The sequence below is a fragment of the Balearica regulorum genome, chromosome 8 (assembly GCF_011004875.1).
Source record: "Balearica regulorum gibbericeps isolate bBalReg1 chromosome 8, bBalReg1.pri, whole genome shotgun sequence".
In the NCBI taxonomy this organism is placed as follows: Eukaryota; Metazoa; Chordata; class Aves; order Gruiformes; family Gruidae; genus Balearica; species Balearica regulorum.
In genome coordinates, this window is record NC_046191.1 from 30,544,491 (window position 1) to 30,565,943 (window position 21,453).

At 37.8% G+C, this 21,453-nt stretch overlaps 1 protein-coding gene across 7 annotated transcripts in view; it reads right to left on the reverse strand.

Moving 5' to 3' along the window:
• RALGPS2 (Ral GEF with PH domain and SH3 binding motif 2) overlaps positions 1 to 21,453 on the reverse strand; it is a 136,714-nt gene that overhangs the window by 88,846 nt on the left and 26,415 nt on the right. For all 7 annotated transcript variants that reach the window (XM_075760449.1, XM_075760448.1, XM_075760447.1 and 4 more), the window contains 2 exons: positions 11,548 to 11,679; positions 7,811 to 7,918 (listed from right to left, as the gene is read on the reverse strand). In XM_075760449.1, coding sequence (XP_075616564.1) covers positions 7,811 to 7,918; positions 11,548 to 11,604 — 165 coding nt within the window. In that variant the 5' untranslated portion in view covers positions 11,605 to 11,679. The remainder of the gene's footprint in view (positions 1 to 7,810; positions 7,919 to 11,547; positions 11,680 to 21,453) is intronic.

A 21,453-nucleotide genomic window follows, 5' to 3' on the forward strand; every position in this document is an offset into this window, starting at 1 on the left:
TAATCAAGATGTGTTCAGAGAACACTTACCCTAAAAGGAGTTAAGGCACAAGTTTGTTTATTTCTAAATCTTACTTAAAAGTTTAAGATGATAAATTGAGAATGCCTAAGAAAAGGACTTCCCTATGAGGGCATCATTTATCTAAATCCAGAAAGTCTGTACCACTGTGTAGGACAAACTTGCCTGATATTCGGATGGGCATGTTATTTAGCTTCCCACTCACTGGAAAGGAGCAAATCCATCCCAGTTCTGTAAATCATCTAACCATGTGTCTATCCATGGCTGTGCAGGCACAAGCACCAAAGAATTACATTTTCTTACCTGCAGAGAACACTCAAGAGACACAGGGACAGAAGAAACATGTGGATTCATTTCTCTCACCCAATCCAATCCTGACCACAGAGCAGCCACACATTACTGCAAGAGTTAACTCTTCCTTTTGATTTCCAAGGTGAAGAACCCAGTCCTGAAACATCAGCCATAGAACTCAAACTCTGGTATCCCATTTGTCTGCTAAAGTCTACCAAACTTTCTCAGATATGTATTATTTTAGGTAAATACGTAGCTGAATGAGTATGGCTATACTTCCCAATAGAAGCAACAAATCAGACGATTAGTTGGGGTGGGGAAGGTGAAACCAAAAGAATCTACACTTCAATAAAATTTGAATATAGGGTATAATAAGACATCCTTACAAGAGACCCAGGCATTTCAATAGTTATTAACATTTCAGTGTAAATCCTCCTCACTATAACAAGATTACAAGAACAGTACAATAGAAGTGAGCCAGGAAACTGATTCATTGTTCACATAGAAGAGAGAATGCTTAAAAGTGCTGTCTTTCTTCACAGAGCTCCAGAATTTATCATCTTAATCAACCTGAACTGCCTTAGCTAAATTAGAACATTACTTGCTTCAGTAGTGACTTCTAAACCAATTATTACTTCAAGATAGGATCAACACTCACTATTTGTGAAAGAAAGACTGGTATTGTAACTTCGCACCACAATTCACATATCAAAACAAATGCGTGTATTTTAAATAGGGAACAGTATACTAATATAAGGGGAAAACCACACACGCAATTATAATTTGCAATTAAGAACATTACAATATAAAAAAAGCAACTAAGAACTAAAAAAAAAAACCACACAAGAAGTTTTAACAGAGAGACTTCTTTTTTCTAGTATGACATGGATATTAGTTCGGTGGGTTTTTTCTTTCTTGTTTGGTTTACTTATCTTGCTGCTTAGCATCACTCTTCAGTAACACTCTATCACATTACCACTTGTTCAAGAGCAATCCTTACTGAGGTTCCTTTCTTAGAGAGCTTGCAATTTCCATTAAGAGTTCCAAGCACTTAAAAAATTGTTCACAATTCAAGAGAGGCAAGCGACTGACAGCTGAATACCTAAGCTGATGGATAAAAGCTATTTGGGTTTGTAGGTGTGACAGTGTACCTCACATAAGAGTTTAAAAATACCTTTGACAAAAATTTTTTTAAACATTAACTTATTCCTAAGTCCAACACTTAACTGAATTTTACCATTTTAAGAGTGCTTGCTCACTGCTAAGTGAAAAATAAAGGAAACCAAAAGGCTGGCATTCTAATTAATAGCACTGGAAATGAAAAAACTTAGAAAATTATTTATGACATTTATGTTAGATGCCATTGCTCAACTCTTACAAAAAAAGTAACTCCTACTATGACCAAATCATGGGTCACAAACTCCAATAAACAAGCCACTAATTTGGTTTCTACAGCGAAGAGCTACAATGCACTAACTTTTCTCATTCAGGCTCCTTAACCCAGCCAATACAAATTCCTGGATAGCTCCCTCTTCTAAATGTGGTTTAATATTTTAATATTGAAACCAAAAATTGTAAGTGTTCACAACAATTTCTTACATGAAGCAAGCCAACCATAACCTCTCTGGTTTTTTGAGTTGTCAGCTGCATGTATTTAAAAAAAAAAATAGTCATATGAGCAATACTAAACCTTGAATTTATTCTTACTCATCATTTAAACAAGCATCCTGATTACACAAAGATAGGGAAACTTGCTATTTTCTACCATTCCTGACATCTATTGATTTCATTTACATATATTAAAGAACTTCATTCCCTGAGCAATGAAGAGCTGAATGGAAGTTTTGTGTTTATGTTTACCCTAGATCCTAGATAACAAGTTGAAAATATGATTAGAAGAGATATGTTTTTAATGTATGACTAACGTATCCCTCATTCCTCAATCACTTGAAGAACCCTACAGGAGAAAAGCATCTTTTAAAAACAGTCAATGATCATCTTGCAATTAAGACACTGGTATGGTAGTTGGAAGGTAACTTTTTACCCCCTGCACAGCCATGGGACTTTTTGCATGTAGACGAAAGACCTTGCCCGGGGACAGTACCCAAAAAAGTACTTTAGTTCTCCTGTGCGTTGAGATGTTGGACTTGTTAACAAGTACTTCAAAATACTAAACTTACTAACACACAGCTTTTAATAAAAAGATTTACTCCTCTCTCAGGCAAGGTTGTCAGGCTAGAAAATTTACCACCAGATGATTAAGAACCACATCTCATTGTGCTTCTTTGAGGAATACAGAGAAACTCAATGACGTGAAATTATAAAATATTCCCCAATTCCTTCTCTCTTCTCTGTGAGGACATATGGATTACCCTCCTTCCATAAAACTCTAACTTAAGAGCTTCTAGTTGCAGTTAACACCACTGCATCAAGCTCCTCTCCATGCCCCTGTGTGAAAGTTCCCGTTTGATCTGGACTATAATTCCAGCTTTTCAGTCCCTAGACCTTCTCAAGCATGAACTCCTTCTGTCAGGCTGCTTGCTGTACTACAAGTTTTCCTGCTGTGTACCTACTGTGAGGACAGCGCACTTCCCATAGAGCTCCTGGACAGAGACTCTCGTTGTGAAAAGAAAAACTAAGTTTCTGTCTGAGATGAAAAAAATAAAATGTGGGCATTTTGGTTATTAAAGAATATTCCCATAATCTGATTTTCCTTGAAGCCATGTTGGTTCAAGCAGCACTTCATAAATTGTTCCTTAATCTGAATTTTTAGAAGGAATTATATTTAAGCCTTCCAACTTGGCTTAGCAGTGTCTCTCCGGGCTGCCAGAATAATTTTCCTCACTGAAAAAATAGCTAAGCCTCTGTTAAGCACTGCATCAGCAGGAGAATAATTCTACTGTCCAGAATGAACGCTGGGGGATTAAAGTTCCTGTGTTGAAACCCTACTTGTTTTCTCACAAAGTCTGCTCCAGAGCTTTTATCATTAATAGTTCCTCCACACGCTATAATAAAGTTGCTTCTTCTTGCTGTCTTTGGGAGCATACTTATTCTTTAGCATTCTTCTGTAAAATAAAGCTAACAGAACACATACAAGCAGAAGTCCTTTTTCATCAAAAGCTCCTAGGGCCCAGTACTTCACTTTATTCAAACCGCTCTCAGATGCGGCAGACAGACTTGCCTCAAACTCCCTAATCCACTGACAACCAGCCTCGGGAGAGGCCAAAACCAACATTACTGCCAGGAACCGTGTAGCACAACTCACACCAGCAGCCGCTCAGGAACTCGCAGAGGGGACTGTGAATCTGCCAGTCCCGCACAAGACAGAAAGTTCTCCTGTGGGGGAACCTCAGGCCAGTTTAAGTTACTTTTCTTCCATTCAAAGTGCAAAGAAAAAATGCATTTGTTGAACCCCACATATCTCAAGATCTATTTCTGCATTTTTATTACACATGCAATGCAGTTCCAGAACCCTTGAGACCCGTTTCCTTTACAAAATATGCTCTCACGCTCTTTTTTCAGATATAGATAACTTGATATTTAACTGTCGTAAGAACACCTCTGAGAAAAATTCCTTGTTTCACCTAAATATTTTTAAAATAAGCTTTATTTGTATATTGTTTCCAAATTAAGCAATATTCTTTTTTCCAGCATCCATCTGACAAAGCTTAATTGGAATCAAAAAGACAAGAAATGCATATCCTAATGCGAACTTACTTCGTAGCACTTTCAGAGACTAGGGCAAAGAACAAAGAATCCTTCTTAGATAACCAGGTGGAAAATAAAAAAAGCAATGGATTTATACAGCTGCACCTCCCTTAATTCTACCTCAAATATTTACACCACCGTGGCTAAGGTAAAGTATAAAATGGAAAAGCGAGTCAAAAAGTAATAAACAGTCAAATAATTAAACAGTAGCAGTCTAAGGCATAAGAATTTACTGTAAAGCAAAAAAATAAATATTTCTTCAACCTGAGGTTCGCCAGCATCTTAATTTGGAGCTCGTGTCCCCAAAGCATTTTTCTTTTTTCTTTCAGTCTCACCAGCCCCCCCTTTCTACTGCCACTGCACCATTAGCATATCCCTGCCCCACAAATTGTGCCCTGTACACTCAAAACCACACTTCTCCCTTCAACCAAAATGGACAGCATTCACTGCAACTCTGTCTACCCTGTGCACACTGAACGGCTCCATCGGCAGGGCCAGACACCAGCGGGTAATACTGGCACCAACTTGTTTTGTGGCTTTTAGCTGTTTAATAAAGCAGTGAGCAGTGATCAGCCTAAAAGCAGGTATTTAAAACAGAGACAGTCTCCTTATTAGAGCTAGAAAGCTGTCTGTAGAATCCTTAGCAAAAAACAACCATGTCCTACTTCATACTCATTGAATAGGATTCTTTTTCCCCAAAATATACAAAACATTCAGGCATTCAACAGATCCCCTGGTAACTTTGTTTTTCTAAGCTGCAGGGGGATAAAGCAAACTATAAATTTGCAACAGCAGCAGCTACGCCTCAAGATCTCACCTGTTTCAGCTATAACTTGGCCCTTTCTAAAGCAGCCTTCAACCTTACAATGAACTTAAAACACCCGGGTTTGTAACAACAGTATAACCGGACTATTAGAGATATATTACAATAATCATTTCCGTTACTGTTCAAACCAGACCCCTTAAAGGGCTGGTGTAGTTTCGCTAGAAAGTTAGTACAAGACTGAACAAAGGACCATTACATGAAATGGCACACCGACTGTGCATTCAGGACAGTATTAGATGACTGCCAAAAGGAAGAATATGGAAATAAAATCACCAAAAATATTTACACTTGGGCTTCTCTTTGGCTTGGTAAGCAGCTTGTTGAAAATACAGGATTACAAGCCATAGCTTTTGTAGTCCAACTTGTCTCTTACCCACTAACTGACTAAGCAGACTGAGTTTTGAAATAACAATGATGTCTCTAACACAGCGGGAACCGAACAGGCATCTGTGTGTCTCATACCGGTATTGAAACTACTAGTGTGAATCCCATTTCCAGTATCTCTCAAACTTAATTATCTTTCAGATTTTTGCTCTTTTTCTCCACCATAATTGTAATTGTCCCGTCTGTGCACAGCTACCTGTTTTGATCAAAACGCAGCACAACACATAAGGTACAGGATAAGACTTCCCAATGCTGATGGTGACTTTATCAGTTAACTCTCATCTTCATGCTACCTATGCACTGCAATTCTTTTTCATTTGAGCCAAGGTTTCCTAACCATTAATTAGGCAGCTGTCTAATTAGCTCTTGTGCAGCAACTTGCTTTTATGGCTGTTTTACTGGCTTTATCACATTATCTTTCTATGAATAAGGTACTTAAACAGCTCACAAATTATTTCATCTGTTCACAACTCCAAAAAAAGCTGGGTTTTTTTGTTTTTTTAAACAGTATTCATTTGGCAGTTGGTAATAGAATTCGAGCTTCGCTAAGTCACAGATGTCAGTAGTCTGTACTGCATCCGTTTTGCAAGAGCTATCACTAAACTAGAAGCTTTCTCATACTTTGAAAAAGCAATTGTTAGTATATCCATGTCCAATCTTAGAGGTACATACCCCCTATTGTAATGAAAACCTTACTAACACAGTTTTGCATTCTCATCAGTGCCGGTATCCTCAAGAGCTTGGCCATGCTACATCGCTCAGGTAGTCTTCACATTAGCACTGAAATTCAGATGAAGACTTTTTACTTCTCTGTTATGGTAGGACTAAAACCAGGAAGAATAAGAAATGGCCAATAAAATAGTAACAAGTGTAAGGGTCAAAGGTACTCCTCCTCCAAGGTACCTAAGTTTTTGGCAAATTTACTTATTTCTACAACCTTCAGCAAGAATGATCAGAAAAAGACAGCATTCAAAGCAAGCAAGCCCTCCTGGAAATACTGAATACTGAAAGTCTGAATACTGACTACCGGCAATTTTGCTCAGTTATTCAGAATTCTATCTATAAGACATTTCAGATCCATTTACAGTAAATGAAACCTGATAGGAAGAACTAGCTACTTTAGAAGGGAGAAGGCTAAGAGTAACAATGTTTTCTTTTGGGGAACTGAGAAAACAGCAAAATTATACCAGGTAGTATAAACCAAAAATACAACCACAGGTTCATAATTGTGATGTGAAATGCTTAATTAAAAGGTTCCTGTTTGTGAGTGGAAGTCTATTGAGGTATAATGCAAAACTAATGGATTTTGACAAAGATTTTTACCTAACCAGGATTTACTAAGTAGGTAACATTTAGAACACTCATGAAAATAAAAGGTTTCTGCACAGGAGAGATGATTTAGTAGAGCAAAAGGATTATGAAATGTGATACAAGACAAAGCACCTTTGTATATTTTGCTGTCCAAGTGAGTGATGGCAACTCCACAGAGACTAAGTGATCTACTCTGCTGCTCAACAGCATCCACCACAGCCATTCAAAGGAACCTGTAGCTATTCTGGCCTGAATGCATAATTCCTCTTGTATTCATGCCCCTAGCCCCAAATTCCTTAAGTACCTAGATTTCCTTTACGTAGAGAAATCCTAAGATAAAACTGAAAGGATAGCTAGCTCCAAAAACATCTTCCCATGAAAAGCAGGTGATTCATTGCCCAGCTGGTCCTGAGAACGGAGCAAGGAAGAAGCCCGAACTTCATGACTTGAACCTCAGTCAGGAATAAATCCCATTAACTATCCAAGAAGAATTTATAGTGTCTAAGTTTCACTTCATAATCCAGATGCTTTAAATATTCAGTGTGCTCATTAAAAACAATTTAGGCATTAATAATTAACTGAAATAGTTATTAATGATTAAAAACCAAACAAACTTAATGGAAATATTTTGTGATACATACTATCACATATTGATAATCTCCCCAGGACAACTTACGATGAATCTCATAACTTGAATTATAAATGCAGTAAGAGCAATAGCTTGTTAGCAATCTTTCTAGTAACATACTTGAATCACCTAAGTAGAAGACCATCTGTCATCTTGACCTTTACAAGTAGGGTTAAAAAAATAGTAATAATAAAAAAATAATCACCCCATGTTTTGGTTAAACATTTTTACTCATTTGTTCTCGATCCTGCAGGACATCTAACTCATTATTCTGGATCATTGCACCTGAAAGAAAACCCTCCCTAGATGTAAGAATTAACAGAGTTAAAAATTAAAACACCTCCAGAAAAACCAAGTACAGATTGAGCATATTCTTGCAACTGAAATATGCATGTCAGAATTAAGCTGCATCATATAGATTTGAGAATCTTTGAGTCTATGTTACATATAAGAGTGTGAAAAACACCTGGATGGCATAGCCCAAAAAAGATCACTTAGCATGAAACAGAATACAGACAATGAAGAACTATAGTGCAGGATTCATTTTTTAAATCCATGGACGGCAGAAGTTAGGCAAAAAATATATAGAAATAGAGAAGCAGAGGAAAAGCTGCCAAGTAATAAAAATTACTTGTATTGCTTACCGCATATTCTTCTGGTGTAACCTTTAGAACATCAAATACCACTGCATCAAAGCTCTTCTTCAGTTCAGCTGAACCTTTCTCACTCAAGGATTCAGAGCTGCTACTCTTCTGCAGAAACAAACAAAAACACTGATGATATTTTGGTTCTCTCTCTTTTTTTGTTTTTACACTCCCCAAAACAAAATTTCTGTTCAAATAGCACCATCCACAGAATTTTTCTATTGGGCAAATTATCACTTAAAAGTCAGTCACAGGACATGCTCTCTCCTGACAAAGATCTCTAAAATCAGACTCTCAAACTGACTTCAGTGGATTTCAAAGGTGTTCCTGAAAACACAACAGTTACATTTCAACATATAATTTAATTTCAATTTTATTGACAAGGAAGTTAATAGCAACAATGATAACATTAACAGTCACACAATTTCAAACAGAAAAAATACTACTATGGTGAGGAAAAAGACAAGGGCTGCCACAAAGGAATAGTTAACAAAGAACAGTATTAATCTCTTCCTGTGTCTCTTTGAAGCATTAAAACTTACAAAAATTACACTACTCCTGTTGAAGACACTTAGTATAAACAATTTTATTTGTGTTTTTTTTTAAATGGTAGTAATTCACATTTGCAAAAAATACCAGATCCTAGAATATTATTCTACAAATCTTTCTCTACAACATAAAGATTTAGCTTCCCTGCAAAATACAAATATGGTTAAAAAAAATTAACACTTTGTATGAAATTAACACTTCATGTTGTTTTCCTGTGTCATATGAGAACAATACATCTGTGTCATGAATAGTCACCTCCCCTAGTATATTCCAAACCTAGATTCTGTTCAGCCATCACAAGAAAGAAGGGAGATTTTGGATAGAGATTGAGATGTTACATGGAGACGCATGCTTCACATCTGAACCCCAGGCATACTTATTTCAGAAATACACACACAGCACGCAATCACTTTGCTGCCCCACACCCTCCTCTGAAGACCTGAGAGGTTAGGCATGCTTCTTGCTGCTTAGTTTCTTCTCACTTTCAGAAATCTGGCATAAAGCAAACTCTCAACTAAAATAAATGAGACACGCAGACAAAACCATCATGAAGGACCACAGTTACTACAGTAAATAACTTAACAAATTTAACACTTCTCCAGCAAACAGTATGCTTGCCAGCAGTATGGCACCTGCATGCTTCAGCAATAGCATAGCCTTGATGTAAGCGCTAACAGAGCTCCCACAACAGTTTTGCTAATGTTTTATGCGTTGAGATGCGAGAGAACGAAAACTAGTGTTTGTGCACAGTGCTTATTCTCACTGCTGCTGGGAGCTCCAGCTGAGCTGTGGAAAACACACTGAGCACAAACCAAGACCTGCATTGTCTTATGCTGAAGACTGACTTACCCTTAAGCACTCTATCCTAACCACCATCACAGGGGGATATCTCCTAGAAAGCTGAAGAGACTAGACTTTGGCCTACATAATGAAGGCACTTTCTCACAGCCCATGTAATTTTACTGCTACCATTGAAAGTTTTCAAGACCATGGGTATGGGTCATACATACACAACATGGACCCGAATGAGCACTTCACCAGATCATGTCTGGTGGAAGCCAAATTTCAGCACCGTCACACTGTACTTTCAGTAACACCTGCACCATGCCTGCTGATGCCAAGGCAGGAGGGAAGACAGCACAGAGGCACTGATGCTGGTGAATAGTTCTACTGTGCTAATGTCTTCTCCTGAAAACCAAACAAGGCAGTATTTTAGGGCTACACTATATATTTTGACTTTGGCTTCCCACTCACAGAAAAAAGAACATCTGAACTCCTTGAGAATTCAGCCAGATGAAATAAACTCTTGTCCATTTTTAAATACTGTTGTTATAAGGACATATAAAGAAAATTCATACTCATTTAATAATCACATCTGGTTTTAGTTAGGTTCTTCTAACAGTACCATCTCACTGAAGAACCTGATTTTGAAAACACCACCAAAACCTTTGCAAAGGCCAAGACAGACAGGCATTTTCAGTAACCAACATACTTACAGAAACACTTCATTTACAAGTCCTCTTGTCCTCCTGGTTAGTCCAGATAGGAAAAGACCACACCACTTACTGAAAGCAGATTCATGTAACTTTGCCAAAGTATATTTTACTCAATTTTATCAGACATCATGTCAACATCCAAGACTATCTTGCTGAGTAAAAATACAGCTTTCCTCCAAGAATTTTTTTCAGTTGCATGCCAACAAAGGGTCAATCAATGATTCATAATACATGATAAGGGAATTACAAGAATCTGTATAAAAACAAACAATGGTCTTGGAGACAGATTCCAGCTTTCTCATTTAAATCTTGACAATACTTGTGAAACTGTACTGAAGATTATTTGATTCCTCTTGATAACACAGCTCTCCAATTTTCCTTTCACCTTGTCCGTGGTACTTTCCATTTTTCACATGCACATGCAAGTGCATAGCACACATGCAGCTCTGCTATCTAAACACACACGCAAATACATAAATATACAAACATCTTTGGTAAGGTCCAAAGATTCATTCAAGGAAACAACTGTTTTCATGACTTTGTGGCTCTCATCACTGCTGACTTCGTAGTGTTCTTGAATACCTTGTCTTTTAAACAAAGGACAAATGAAGAATGAAAGAAAAAAACTGAAATCCACTATGGTAAAAATGTTTCACACAGTGACAAAAGCAATAAAAATAATAAGCATCAGCAATAAAGTAACTGTCTCCCCGAGCAGAAAGCTTAGGTTAGTATTGTACATCTGTACAAGCCAAACCATCTATTCAGTCACCCTAAAGAAAGATAAACAATGCATCTGGAAAGATCGCTCAATATACACTGAGGGCAGAATTTCAGTTCCCTTCATCCCAGTACTACAAGGCACTAACAAAAAACCCAACAAAAATTTGAAGAGGGAGTGATTTACAAGACACTGGGGAGGGAACAACAAAACAAAACCAAACCAACTAGGTCTTGCAAACCCTCCAACATCGCTAAGGATTTAGGAATCTGTCACAACTCTCAAGAGCTCCTCACATAATCCTAGCAAAAAATTCAAAACATTCTGGTACTAACTTGACCCCGCCCCTTCTTTTCCTTAGCAAGTAGCTGACAAATGGCAAACTATATTAACAACAAAATAAGAGGCATCAGAACAGGAGGCCAATCTCCACTGCTTGGCTGACAGACACATTCTTAACTCAAGAGCTGTTCACTTCTAGAAGGCAGGAACTTTGGTGGGCAGGAGGGGACCCATACCAACGCCTGAACGTAGTCCAAGAGACAAAGGGAACAACCTTATTCCAGTGCTGCTGTATCAGACTGCCCTTGACACACACACACACACACACACGTACCTGTCAAAGAAGAGAACATTTCCCACAGGCCTTGCCAGCCCAGCCTATTGTGCTAAGAGCATCTATTATTGTTAAAACTTGAAAAGAAAAGCTTCCTTGTCTAGATGTAATGTAAGAGAACATAAAAAATGGTAGCTTTGGCTATGGCAAGGCTGTAAGTGCTAGCTCATGCTTTATTTTGGTATACAAAGGTCAGAACTTTAAGTTATTCACATCTAAACCGAGGCATATGAAACCAGCACACAAAACAAGAATCTGTCGCACCAGATCTGTTAAAAGAAAAACTTACATTTTGGTGTATTTTTAAGAAATTGAATACTTACGGTGTTAAGCATCCAAGTTTTGGAATCCTTACCTCTGAAGCAGTAGCCGCAATATTAACACTGCTTGACTGTCCGTTCATTAGGTCCATGCTGCCCACACCATTAATCTTCGGCCCTACATTTACAGCAGCAAGATCATCTCCAAGGCAACTGAATAACCATTCCTACAAAGAGAGAAAAAAAAAATCAGAAATAATTTTATTCGCGTGTTTTAAATAAGATTCAGCATCTAAAATCCATAACAAAAGTACTTCCAAAATGGCTACACCACTTAGAGATCCGAAATTTAGATTCAAACACATACTCTAAAACTACCTTCTTAAAACCAACATAAACTACTGAAGGTTCCATTGCGATCCATTACTTACTGGCAGTATAGACTTTCATATTCTTTTCCATACTATTTTCTATATACCAGGTATCACCATGTAAATGTATGCACTAACCCTAACTCAATGCTAGGCCTGCAACATCAGTTCACATATGATTCTTTTCCTCTGATTACCAACTTTAAAAAACATATTCCAGATGTTAACTCTATTAAATAACTTCTTACAAAAGTTATCCAATAATTTCCTTATATGCCTATTCACCAGCTTCAAGCGAAAATTACCACATTAAAAGCAATTTAAGAGTACCAGTGGAATTTACACTTTTCTCCACAAAACACCCAAATTATTGTTTAGTTAAAAAAAACCCAAAAAACCACACACAGAGGAAAACTCCACACACTAACTTCTAGTGCATCCTTTCAAGCACACTATTACTTTTCATTTCTACAGAGAAAAGGCTGCAAAGAAATTGAAACCTGTGGCACCCACTACAAAAAACAGTAAGACTACCCAATACTCAATTGTTACAGAGAGAGTAAAAATTGGTTTGGGCTTAAATTTCATGAGATGTTAGTGCCCTCTAGTGTGAAAACGATTATAAATCAGTTTTCATAGGTCTATTTTCATGAAAAGTGTGTGTGACTGTTTCCAAAGTTGCTATTATTTATGAAATTCACTTTACATTTGTAGCTTAATTCAGAATCATTACACAGTCTGCAAATAAATGGAGATGGTAAATGACAGGTAATACCGCCTGACAAAATGACAGGTATGTATAAATATATAGGTAATGACAAAATAGTATTACAGCATGTCATACTCAAGATCTCTATATAATGAAATGAACAAAACAAAATAATCCAAAAAGCTCTATCTCCAAGTGACCTAAACCAACTATGTCAGATATACAAGCATGGAAGGCAGGAAACTGCAATATTTAAATAATAAAATATCCTCCAAAAAAAGCAGAAACTTTAAAGTGTCATTGCAGGAATGCAATACAGAAAGGAAGGCAACTGAAAGAGCCACATTACAAATTTCAGTCAAACACTATAGCTGCTAGGTATTTTTGGATATTAATAATTCCCATCTGAACTACATTGAACTGTACTTCTGCAGTTCACAATAGTCATCCACACTCTACCCTTTCTTGCTTTGTTTTTTAAAAAACTGATGGGACTGTCTCATTCACAGAAGACACTACATTTCACTTCAACATTACACTCCCAGCCCACATGCTATAATCGCGTCTCAGAGCCACAGAATGGTTTGGGTTGGAAGGGACCTTAAAGATCATCTAGTTCCAACCCCCCTGCTACGGGCAGGGACACCCTCCACTAGACCACGTTGTCTCCTCCACTAAAAATACTCTTATCCAAAATGGTACACTTGTCCCAATTTAATCATCTTTGCTGAAAAAAAGTCTACCCTTTACAAATCTGTATCTTTTTTAACCACTGTAATTATAAGAAAAATTGACACTTTGCACAATTCCATCATACTATATCACCCATAAGTGTATCACACAAAGTCAATCTTAAACTTCAGGTTACATATCAACCCCTGTCTCACATATACTTCAGTGGTTCTCCTTCCCCATACTAACAGGGGATGACAAGGGGGAGAATTAGGGAAGAAGTGTTTCTGACCAAGGAAAAGTGAAAACTAAAGTGGTTTTTTGTTTGTTTTGTTGTTTTGGGTGTTTTTTGTGGAGGCAGTTGGATGGTGCTATTTAAAAGAAGTTATGCATATCGTAAAAGCCTATGGAGTTGGCAGAACAGCCTCAGACAAACAAGAGAAAACCAATTCCTCTATAAGCAACTGGGTTAAATCTCAGTTTCCTAATGATTAGTCTCACATAACCCATAGGCACCTAGGCACGCCCTAGCAACCTCTCCCTCCCAGATTTCCTCGCGCACTATCTCAAGCCTTACCCTTGGACCCTTAACGTAACAGCTCCAGTTTATTACCAGTTTCCTAAGCCATTATGAATTTTGTTTGCATCTGCTCACCCATTCCAAGTGCCAGACAGACAGACACTTATTCTTGTGGTGTCTGAAAACAGCACATGCTCATTCAACTAACAGCAGGCTAAAGGGGATCAGTGAGCCCAGCAAATATATACACTTTCCACCTTAGAGGACTGTACCCTCCAGGTACAGTTGTGGTGCACACTGATCCGCCTTTTCCTTTTCTACCCAGTTACTGACTGCCATGAGAATCCTGAGAACTCCATTCCTCAGTCTAATATGGTTGAAATTGGCCACCATGCTGAGAAGAGACTCCTACAAGGCACATAAAAGGTAATTTTTTTTTTTTTTTAAATTAGTAGAAAATTACTTAGATAAATGTTGCAGGCAAAGGAAACTGAGATTACAAAATATAACAGCTGCCAGTCAGGCTGTATCATAACAAAACTGTCCATACAATGTTAATTTTGTACCCATTACTGCATTACAATAGTATGTTTGAATACATCCATATTTTTTCCCAATTCATGAAAATACAGTAAGGGGCAGTACCGAACTGCTGTAAACTAGCATTTATCAACATTAAAGTTCCAGATTTGCAACATTTAAAATGTACTTTTGAAAGCTCCATTAGACATGAGATCATCACCATTCCCAAAACAATGAAAAGTCACAGCAACAATTTTGGCCACTGTATCATTTAAGAAAAATATGGAAAAAATCCTAATGCTGGAATAATTAAATAATTTGCTTGCTGTAGTGCCCTTCTGCTCAATACCAAAATAAGTCATAAACAGCAGTATCAGAAAGTGATCAACAGCAGGGCTGCTCAGAACAACAGAGCTGGATATGTGAAAGGACTGTCACCACACTGCAATAGTGAGCCAGTTTTCACTGCATACCCTGTATATCCAATTACAAAAACGAATTACACGCAGTAATTTGAACTTCCAGTCTGTTTCTCCTCTTCAATTTAATAAATGCCTTTGTGCTCAGAAATGCATTCATTGTGGAACTGAAAGCGTTTTATACAACGCCTAAAATACTGAAGCATACATTTATGCCAACCTGAAACCTGGACACGCTACGTAGTATCTTCCTACCTCTTCATGCCATGCATAGTACACTAAAAAGCAAACTAAAAATACTGATAAGATCGATCATACCCAAAGAATGAAAATGTCTAGACTAAGCAGAGTCTGCTGTCTTCACTGAGCCTGAGTTCTTCTGCAAATTCACCTAAGGCTGCATTGGAGGATCATTCCATTACAGTGACTGACCTATAAACCCACAGAATGGAAGGCAGCTCAGTGAAGATGAGCAAGAGCAACACACCCACGAAGCTGAGGGAATAATGCAGGGTGTGACTGACCACAGCTGTTGCCAAGAAGTTGACTTTATCTCAGCACAAAGGGGACCAGAGGGTGGCCTTTGTTTTAGATAAACAGCTCTGTCAGTTGAGCAGATCCACTGACTATATTACAATTGAGTGAATCAACTAGTGGTGTAAATGTTTCTCCCTGAGTTCATTAAAAAAAGTGAATGTCTCCCTGAGTTAGCTAGACCAGCACGGGGGAGTGAATACGTGGCTCAGCCCAGAAACTAAATAACTAAGAAAGGAATTTCAAAGAGAGCAACAGGCTTGAGCTGGCTTCAACCCACATATTCCTTCCTGGCAACCAGGGATGCCCAACATTGTGACAGCAAGCACGTTCTAGAGACCAGTAATGGGGATCACATCGGTATTGTGTTTGAACTGTATATTGCAATTGCTATATTTTGCTCAGTTTGACTTGCATTTGTATTGTAATTTCAGTATATTTTCCATCACTATCATCAAACAATATTAAACATTACACCCTCCATGTGTGGAATATCTAAAAGAACCTGGTCAGAGAGTATCGGACTCTGACTGGTGCCTAACAGGACACCTAAGCCTGACTCTCTTCCACAGCAGAATCCAGGGATATTCTTGTCTCAGCCTGGGTCAAACATTATCCCAAAAACATACTGTACAAACAGCATTTTAAAGGATGACCCTAAAATTACATTAAAAACTTCCTGTCCAGAACAGTACAAAAGCTTTGAGGAAACATAGCCACAGTGCAATTTTATGAATAGCTCAAGACTCATGATGACCAATATCCTCTGTATTCTTATTCATAATGTCAGCACAAGTGTCATTTGTTTTGATCCCAGATTCCCATTAAGAAAACAGAGGTGCCTTGCATGGATTGTGATAACTACGAATGCAGAGTCACTACCACTTTGGGGACCAAAGAACAGTAGGCACCAAAAAATCAGTTCCAAACACAATCAACTGAAGCTCCTGATCTTGTGGAAACTCTGTTATTTTGACACACAGTACAAAAAAGCCATTTCTTTCTAAATGAGGAACAGAAGTGTATTGGGTTTCACTGACTCTTGGCTCCTCCATGCATAGTACAGCCTGGCTAGGTTCAACTATTCCATACCAGGACCTCCAGACACTTCAGTGAAATCTTGGAGGCACTGACTGAATTCTGGATCTCAGCCCTTCGATTCTTAGTTAGAAGTGTATTTTTTCCAGCACTGCTTGGCACTTTCTAAATTAACATTGCTTTTAACCACTGAACACCAGGTAGAAGCTTCAACGAAACAGGAATTCAAGTTCTTCAAGCAACCGGCACATTTGCCTAATACGCACCAAGTAGGATACTTCTGTCTGGAAGTACTTTGTGGAACCACTTCAGAATCTTGGATACCTCACTGCCCTTTTGATCAGAACTTGTTAAATAAGGAATGGGCTGATTAATCTATAGTTCCTTACCACATAGGGCTACAAGAAAGAGCCTCTATTACAATTACTCATTTTGCAAGCTGTGATTCCTACCTTACATGAAGAAATGCTTGTGGGTTTAGGCGTTGGGTTCCTGTGCGCTTCACCCCCTCAGCAGTTTGACGTAAAATCTCTCTGCTAAAAAGTCACAACAATACGGCCAAAATAAACCAAACAATACTAAAAATATGGCAGTGTTAAGATGCTGCCACTGTAATGCATTCTCCGGGTACTTTTTCCTTAATCTTTATAAGGCATACAGTTATGAAATACCTTTTAGTCTGATTCTTGGTTTAAGGTGAATAGAATATGTATTACATTTCCCATGTGATCACTATCTAGGTGTTGTGACACTCACTTCGGTAACGTGTTGCACCTTGAGCAAGGGGAGATGCAGGAAGTTCTGCTGACCGAACACACCCCACACCAAAACACGCACACACGCGCGCCCCACAATTAAGCAGAAAGTCAGCAAGGAATAGGCAACAGGACAAAGAACGTTATCCCATTAGGAAAGAAGATTTTTCTCATATCAAACCTAATTGCACCTTCCAAACTATATTCTTCAGTTTTACACTCGACTCACCAAAACAGAAAACCCAACTAGGTGACTACATTGTAAGAATAAAGATAGTATGTACACAGCATTAAAAAATAAAAATGAAAGCCACCTAAACTCATGCTTTAATTCAGTTTTCATTAAGTGTGATAATATTAAGAGGTAGTATAAGATAGCAAAACTGATAAAAATAGAAACTTCCACAAAAGAGATTAAATAAAAGCTCAAGCAACTTAACATAACCCCATCCTCCTGCAGGAAATTTATCATTGAAGATAAACAAAGCCCAGACCTAAAATTCCACACACTACAAAATCCCCAGTCAGGTGCATGAATCTTGGCAAAGCATTTCATAAGCTGCCACTAGTGAAGACTGAGATAAGAGACACTGCTAGAAGACATGCACAGGGTAGAGACATGACAAAAACAGAGATAGAGCAGCACAGTATTACAGTAGGAAGAGATTACTAACAGTTATTAAACATGCAACATCAGTACAAATATTAGAATGGTAAAACATTTGGAAATACAGGAAAGTAACATAATACAGGACAAATAAAACTAATTTGATGGACAGAAGAAGGAAAAAGGAAAGTCAATCAATAAAGGATCATTTGAGTTGATCCCTCTAAAATTTCTGCTATGAATTTCAGCACATCAATTGGAAATGACTGCCACCAATGCTGTAAGCATGAAGTAGCCACATAAGATATTTACACTAATTACAGACAAATACCACCTCCAAAACATTTCACAAGAGACACTGATGCTGTACTCTATGTAGTTCTCATCACTTGGTTTCCAAAAGATTTTTGAACTAAATATATGCAGAGAAGGGGTTCCAGGTTCTCTGAAGACTCCATTGCAGAAGCGGAAACCTGGAGACCTCAGCTTGCTTATGCTAGTACAAGGATATGCTTGTCATGTTTAAATATCAGGAGGACAAATCAGGAGTATGAATAAAATGTACATTTATGCTCAAAATCAGAATACACCATTGGGTTCTTGAACAGTTTCCAGAAAACAGTACTAAAAGCAAAGAACCATAGCTGCTTAAGTTGATAGCAGACTCCTTCCTGAAAGAAACTGTGTCATACGGTGCCTGCATCAGCAGCATAGCTAACCTAGTAACACAGACTCCTTTCTTCATCCATTTGATTAGTTCTGCTGCAAACTCAAAGCACTTCTATACTCATACAACTCAAAGTTATGTCACACATCCACTCTTTCCCTAAGCATCTGTTGCACAAGTCACAGCAGTTTCAGCTGTTTAAGCTCCAAGACAGATGAAATTAGAATCCACAAAACAGCAACAAATAGCACAAAAAGTTGTTTTATTATGTTTGACAATGAAGTTTTATATAAAAGAGTGGCTTTGCTTAAATATGGTCCTCAATTTCAATTCTCTCTTCTTACTCTAATAAATGCTTTACATGGACAAAATTAAGTGAAACTATTATTCATTTTTAAGAAGACACTACCCACAGAACGCTTTCGCTATCATGTGTGCGCTCACATTCTGGACAACAAAATCATCTTATTGCTGCTTTTATGCACCTCAATCTCTGATTTCAGGGGTGGTGGGGGAGAAAGAAAAGAAAGCAAAGGGGAGAGAACGTTAAGGTAATAAATAGTAAGGCTCTGTCTCATTCACATCTTACTCTGTTTCCAGCTATCAAGATCCCTTCTTCATGGTACTCCAGTACCCAGTGCTCTCCTCTTTAATCTCAAGAACTGGTACAACTCATAGCTTCCGTTTCCTCAGATGAGACAAAGGAAAAAAACCCTCAAAAATCCAGGAGAACATTCTTCTCCAGGGCACAAGCTACTTGTTTACCAAATCCTATTACAAAAATAAAACTATCAGCTCAGTTTGTAATCAACTTGCAACCACAATAAAGAAGTTCAGCTCAAAATGGAAGGTTTTTAAGATTAATTACACACAAATAGGAAGGAGATCCTTACCGTTCTGACTTCCACCATTCAAAAGCCAGCTACACTCAGTGGACTGACTCATAGCCAAGAGTTAACTAGTAGATACCATAACACAAGGCAAAAAATTTTAGCACTAACATTGGTACACAGCTGCAAGGAGTAGCAGATCCTAGCCCTCACACAATGCAGGCATGAATCAAGCAGAAGGAAAGAATCATTGCAGGCAACAAACGGAGTAAGCCAAAAATGTGAACATGTGTACATGCTATTTAAGTTTAGCCTGGGGTTGCAAAGGGTTTGCTTTCTTCTAACAAAAGGTCTCTCCAGCAGAGTTTGAGCATTAAAAGACAAAATGTAGTTCACCAAGTAAATAACTTAACTGCGCAAGAACTGAAGAAGTCACTGCTCACAAACTGCTTACGAATTATTAGGTTCCCAGAACCTGTTTCTTCAGAGATCACTTACAAGACTCTATTCTGTTTTGTAGTTCTTTACAAAGGACATTGCATAGACGAATGTTTTATTCCTTTGGACCTGGCTATTATTTTACAATTGCTGTCAGAACAGACTGAACACCTGAAGTTATGAAGTTATATGGCTTGTTTCTCCTCCCATACGCCAAAAAAGGTAAGCATTAAGGAACCAAATTATTTTGGCACAGAAAGTACATTAAGTATAACACAGTTTTGCCCTCCTCAGTCTCCCTCTCCAGAATCCAAGCCTACTGACAGTTTAGCCTGTTTGAGCAACATTTCTTCAAACATCTGAAGAAGAAATCCAGGCTTGCAGAGTCAGGAACTAGAGGGGGATCCCTCCTCACCCCAAACAGACAAAACAGGAGAAATCATAACCTAGAGAAATTTTTTAAAGATAGGAACTACTGGTATTTATTTCCATGAATAAGAAGTAAAAAGAGGGCAAAGAAAATAAATAGGAATGATTTAAAGTAGAAGCAGATACTTTTAATTAATTAGGCAGTTCTACAAGATGATAACCTTTCTACAGTTGGATTTTCCAAGACCCCCACCACATGACCATGCAGCTATCCATTTTGCTCGCAAACAAGGAGTAGTAGTAAATGATTAATGTCATGCTGATTAACTGATGCTCAGTTTGCAAAATATTATTGTTATTGGTTAGATGTGCCAGCAGGATAGGATATCGGTGGAACTAACAAAGGCAGAATACATCTCTGAACAACATTCTAAACAGAGAAGTCATACGTAAGACCATGCAACAGTGGAGCACTAAATGCTGCTAGCATGAACTTCAGGATCCAAATATTCTTCTCGGAGGTACTCCAGATCCACAGTTTTGCTTTGTTTCTGCATAATGTGAACAACACATGAATAGGGAAGAATTATTATAGACAGCGCATCAGCAAAAATATCCCAACATGCTCACTGTGAAAAGTCTCTAGAAGCTGCCTTTTATATTTATTTTTTTTATTTTAAATAAGGCAACACTAAAAATTCCAGCACACAACAAACTTGAAGAAAATCATTATAACAATCTCCAAATGCACCCATGTGGGTGGCATACATTCTCTCAGAATAGAAAAAATACTTCACAGGAAAAAGATGTGAGAAATATATTTAAATAAAATTTTACATGCAACTGCACGCTCGCAAGTTCTGAAACAGAGATGACAACTGACAGCATGAGCTTTGTTACTGTCAATAGGCTACAGGAACTCTGTCACCAACAACTCGTATGCCAAAAGCACATATAAGAAAAAAGAGTGATGAAAACTGAGACGGAGGATCCAGACTGAATACACACCACACATGGATGTAAAGAAAACTCAAACGTCCATGAAGCTCATTGAATAATCTTCTGTAGGCGTTATGTGCTACAGACAAAACTGTGAACAGTCAAATCAAACCAAGATGACCAAACCATCCTAGGATTATTTTTAATAAGCGAGAGATTACAAAGTGTCAACAGTTGCTGTGTAACAGCCTCCACATCCATAGAATTAAATACTCAGTACATACATCTGCCTCAACTGCACACTTTTGTACAGTAAAGACAAAAAAAAGATTTACATTTAGGGAAAGAAGGTAAAACTCCTCCCACACTGAATGCCTGACTTTCTCATTCAGGAAGAAAATACTGTTGAGAGAACATTTTACCATATTTTTTGTACTGCCATTAATAGACAATAAGTATTTTTCTTGAACAAGACACACATCTTAATCTGTTTTAAAATTCAGCTTTCAGAGAGATGAGTACAGTCTTTACCAATAACACCTGTGATGACAACGTTTCAACAATGTTCTCTATAATTATTCTTTTTTTTAACATCATGCATCTATATGGAA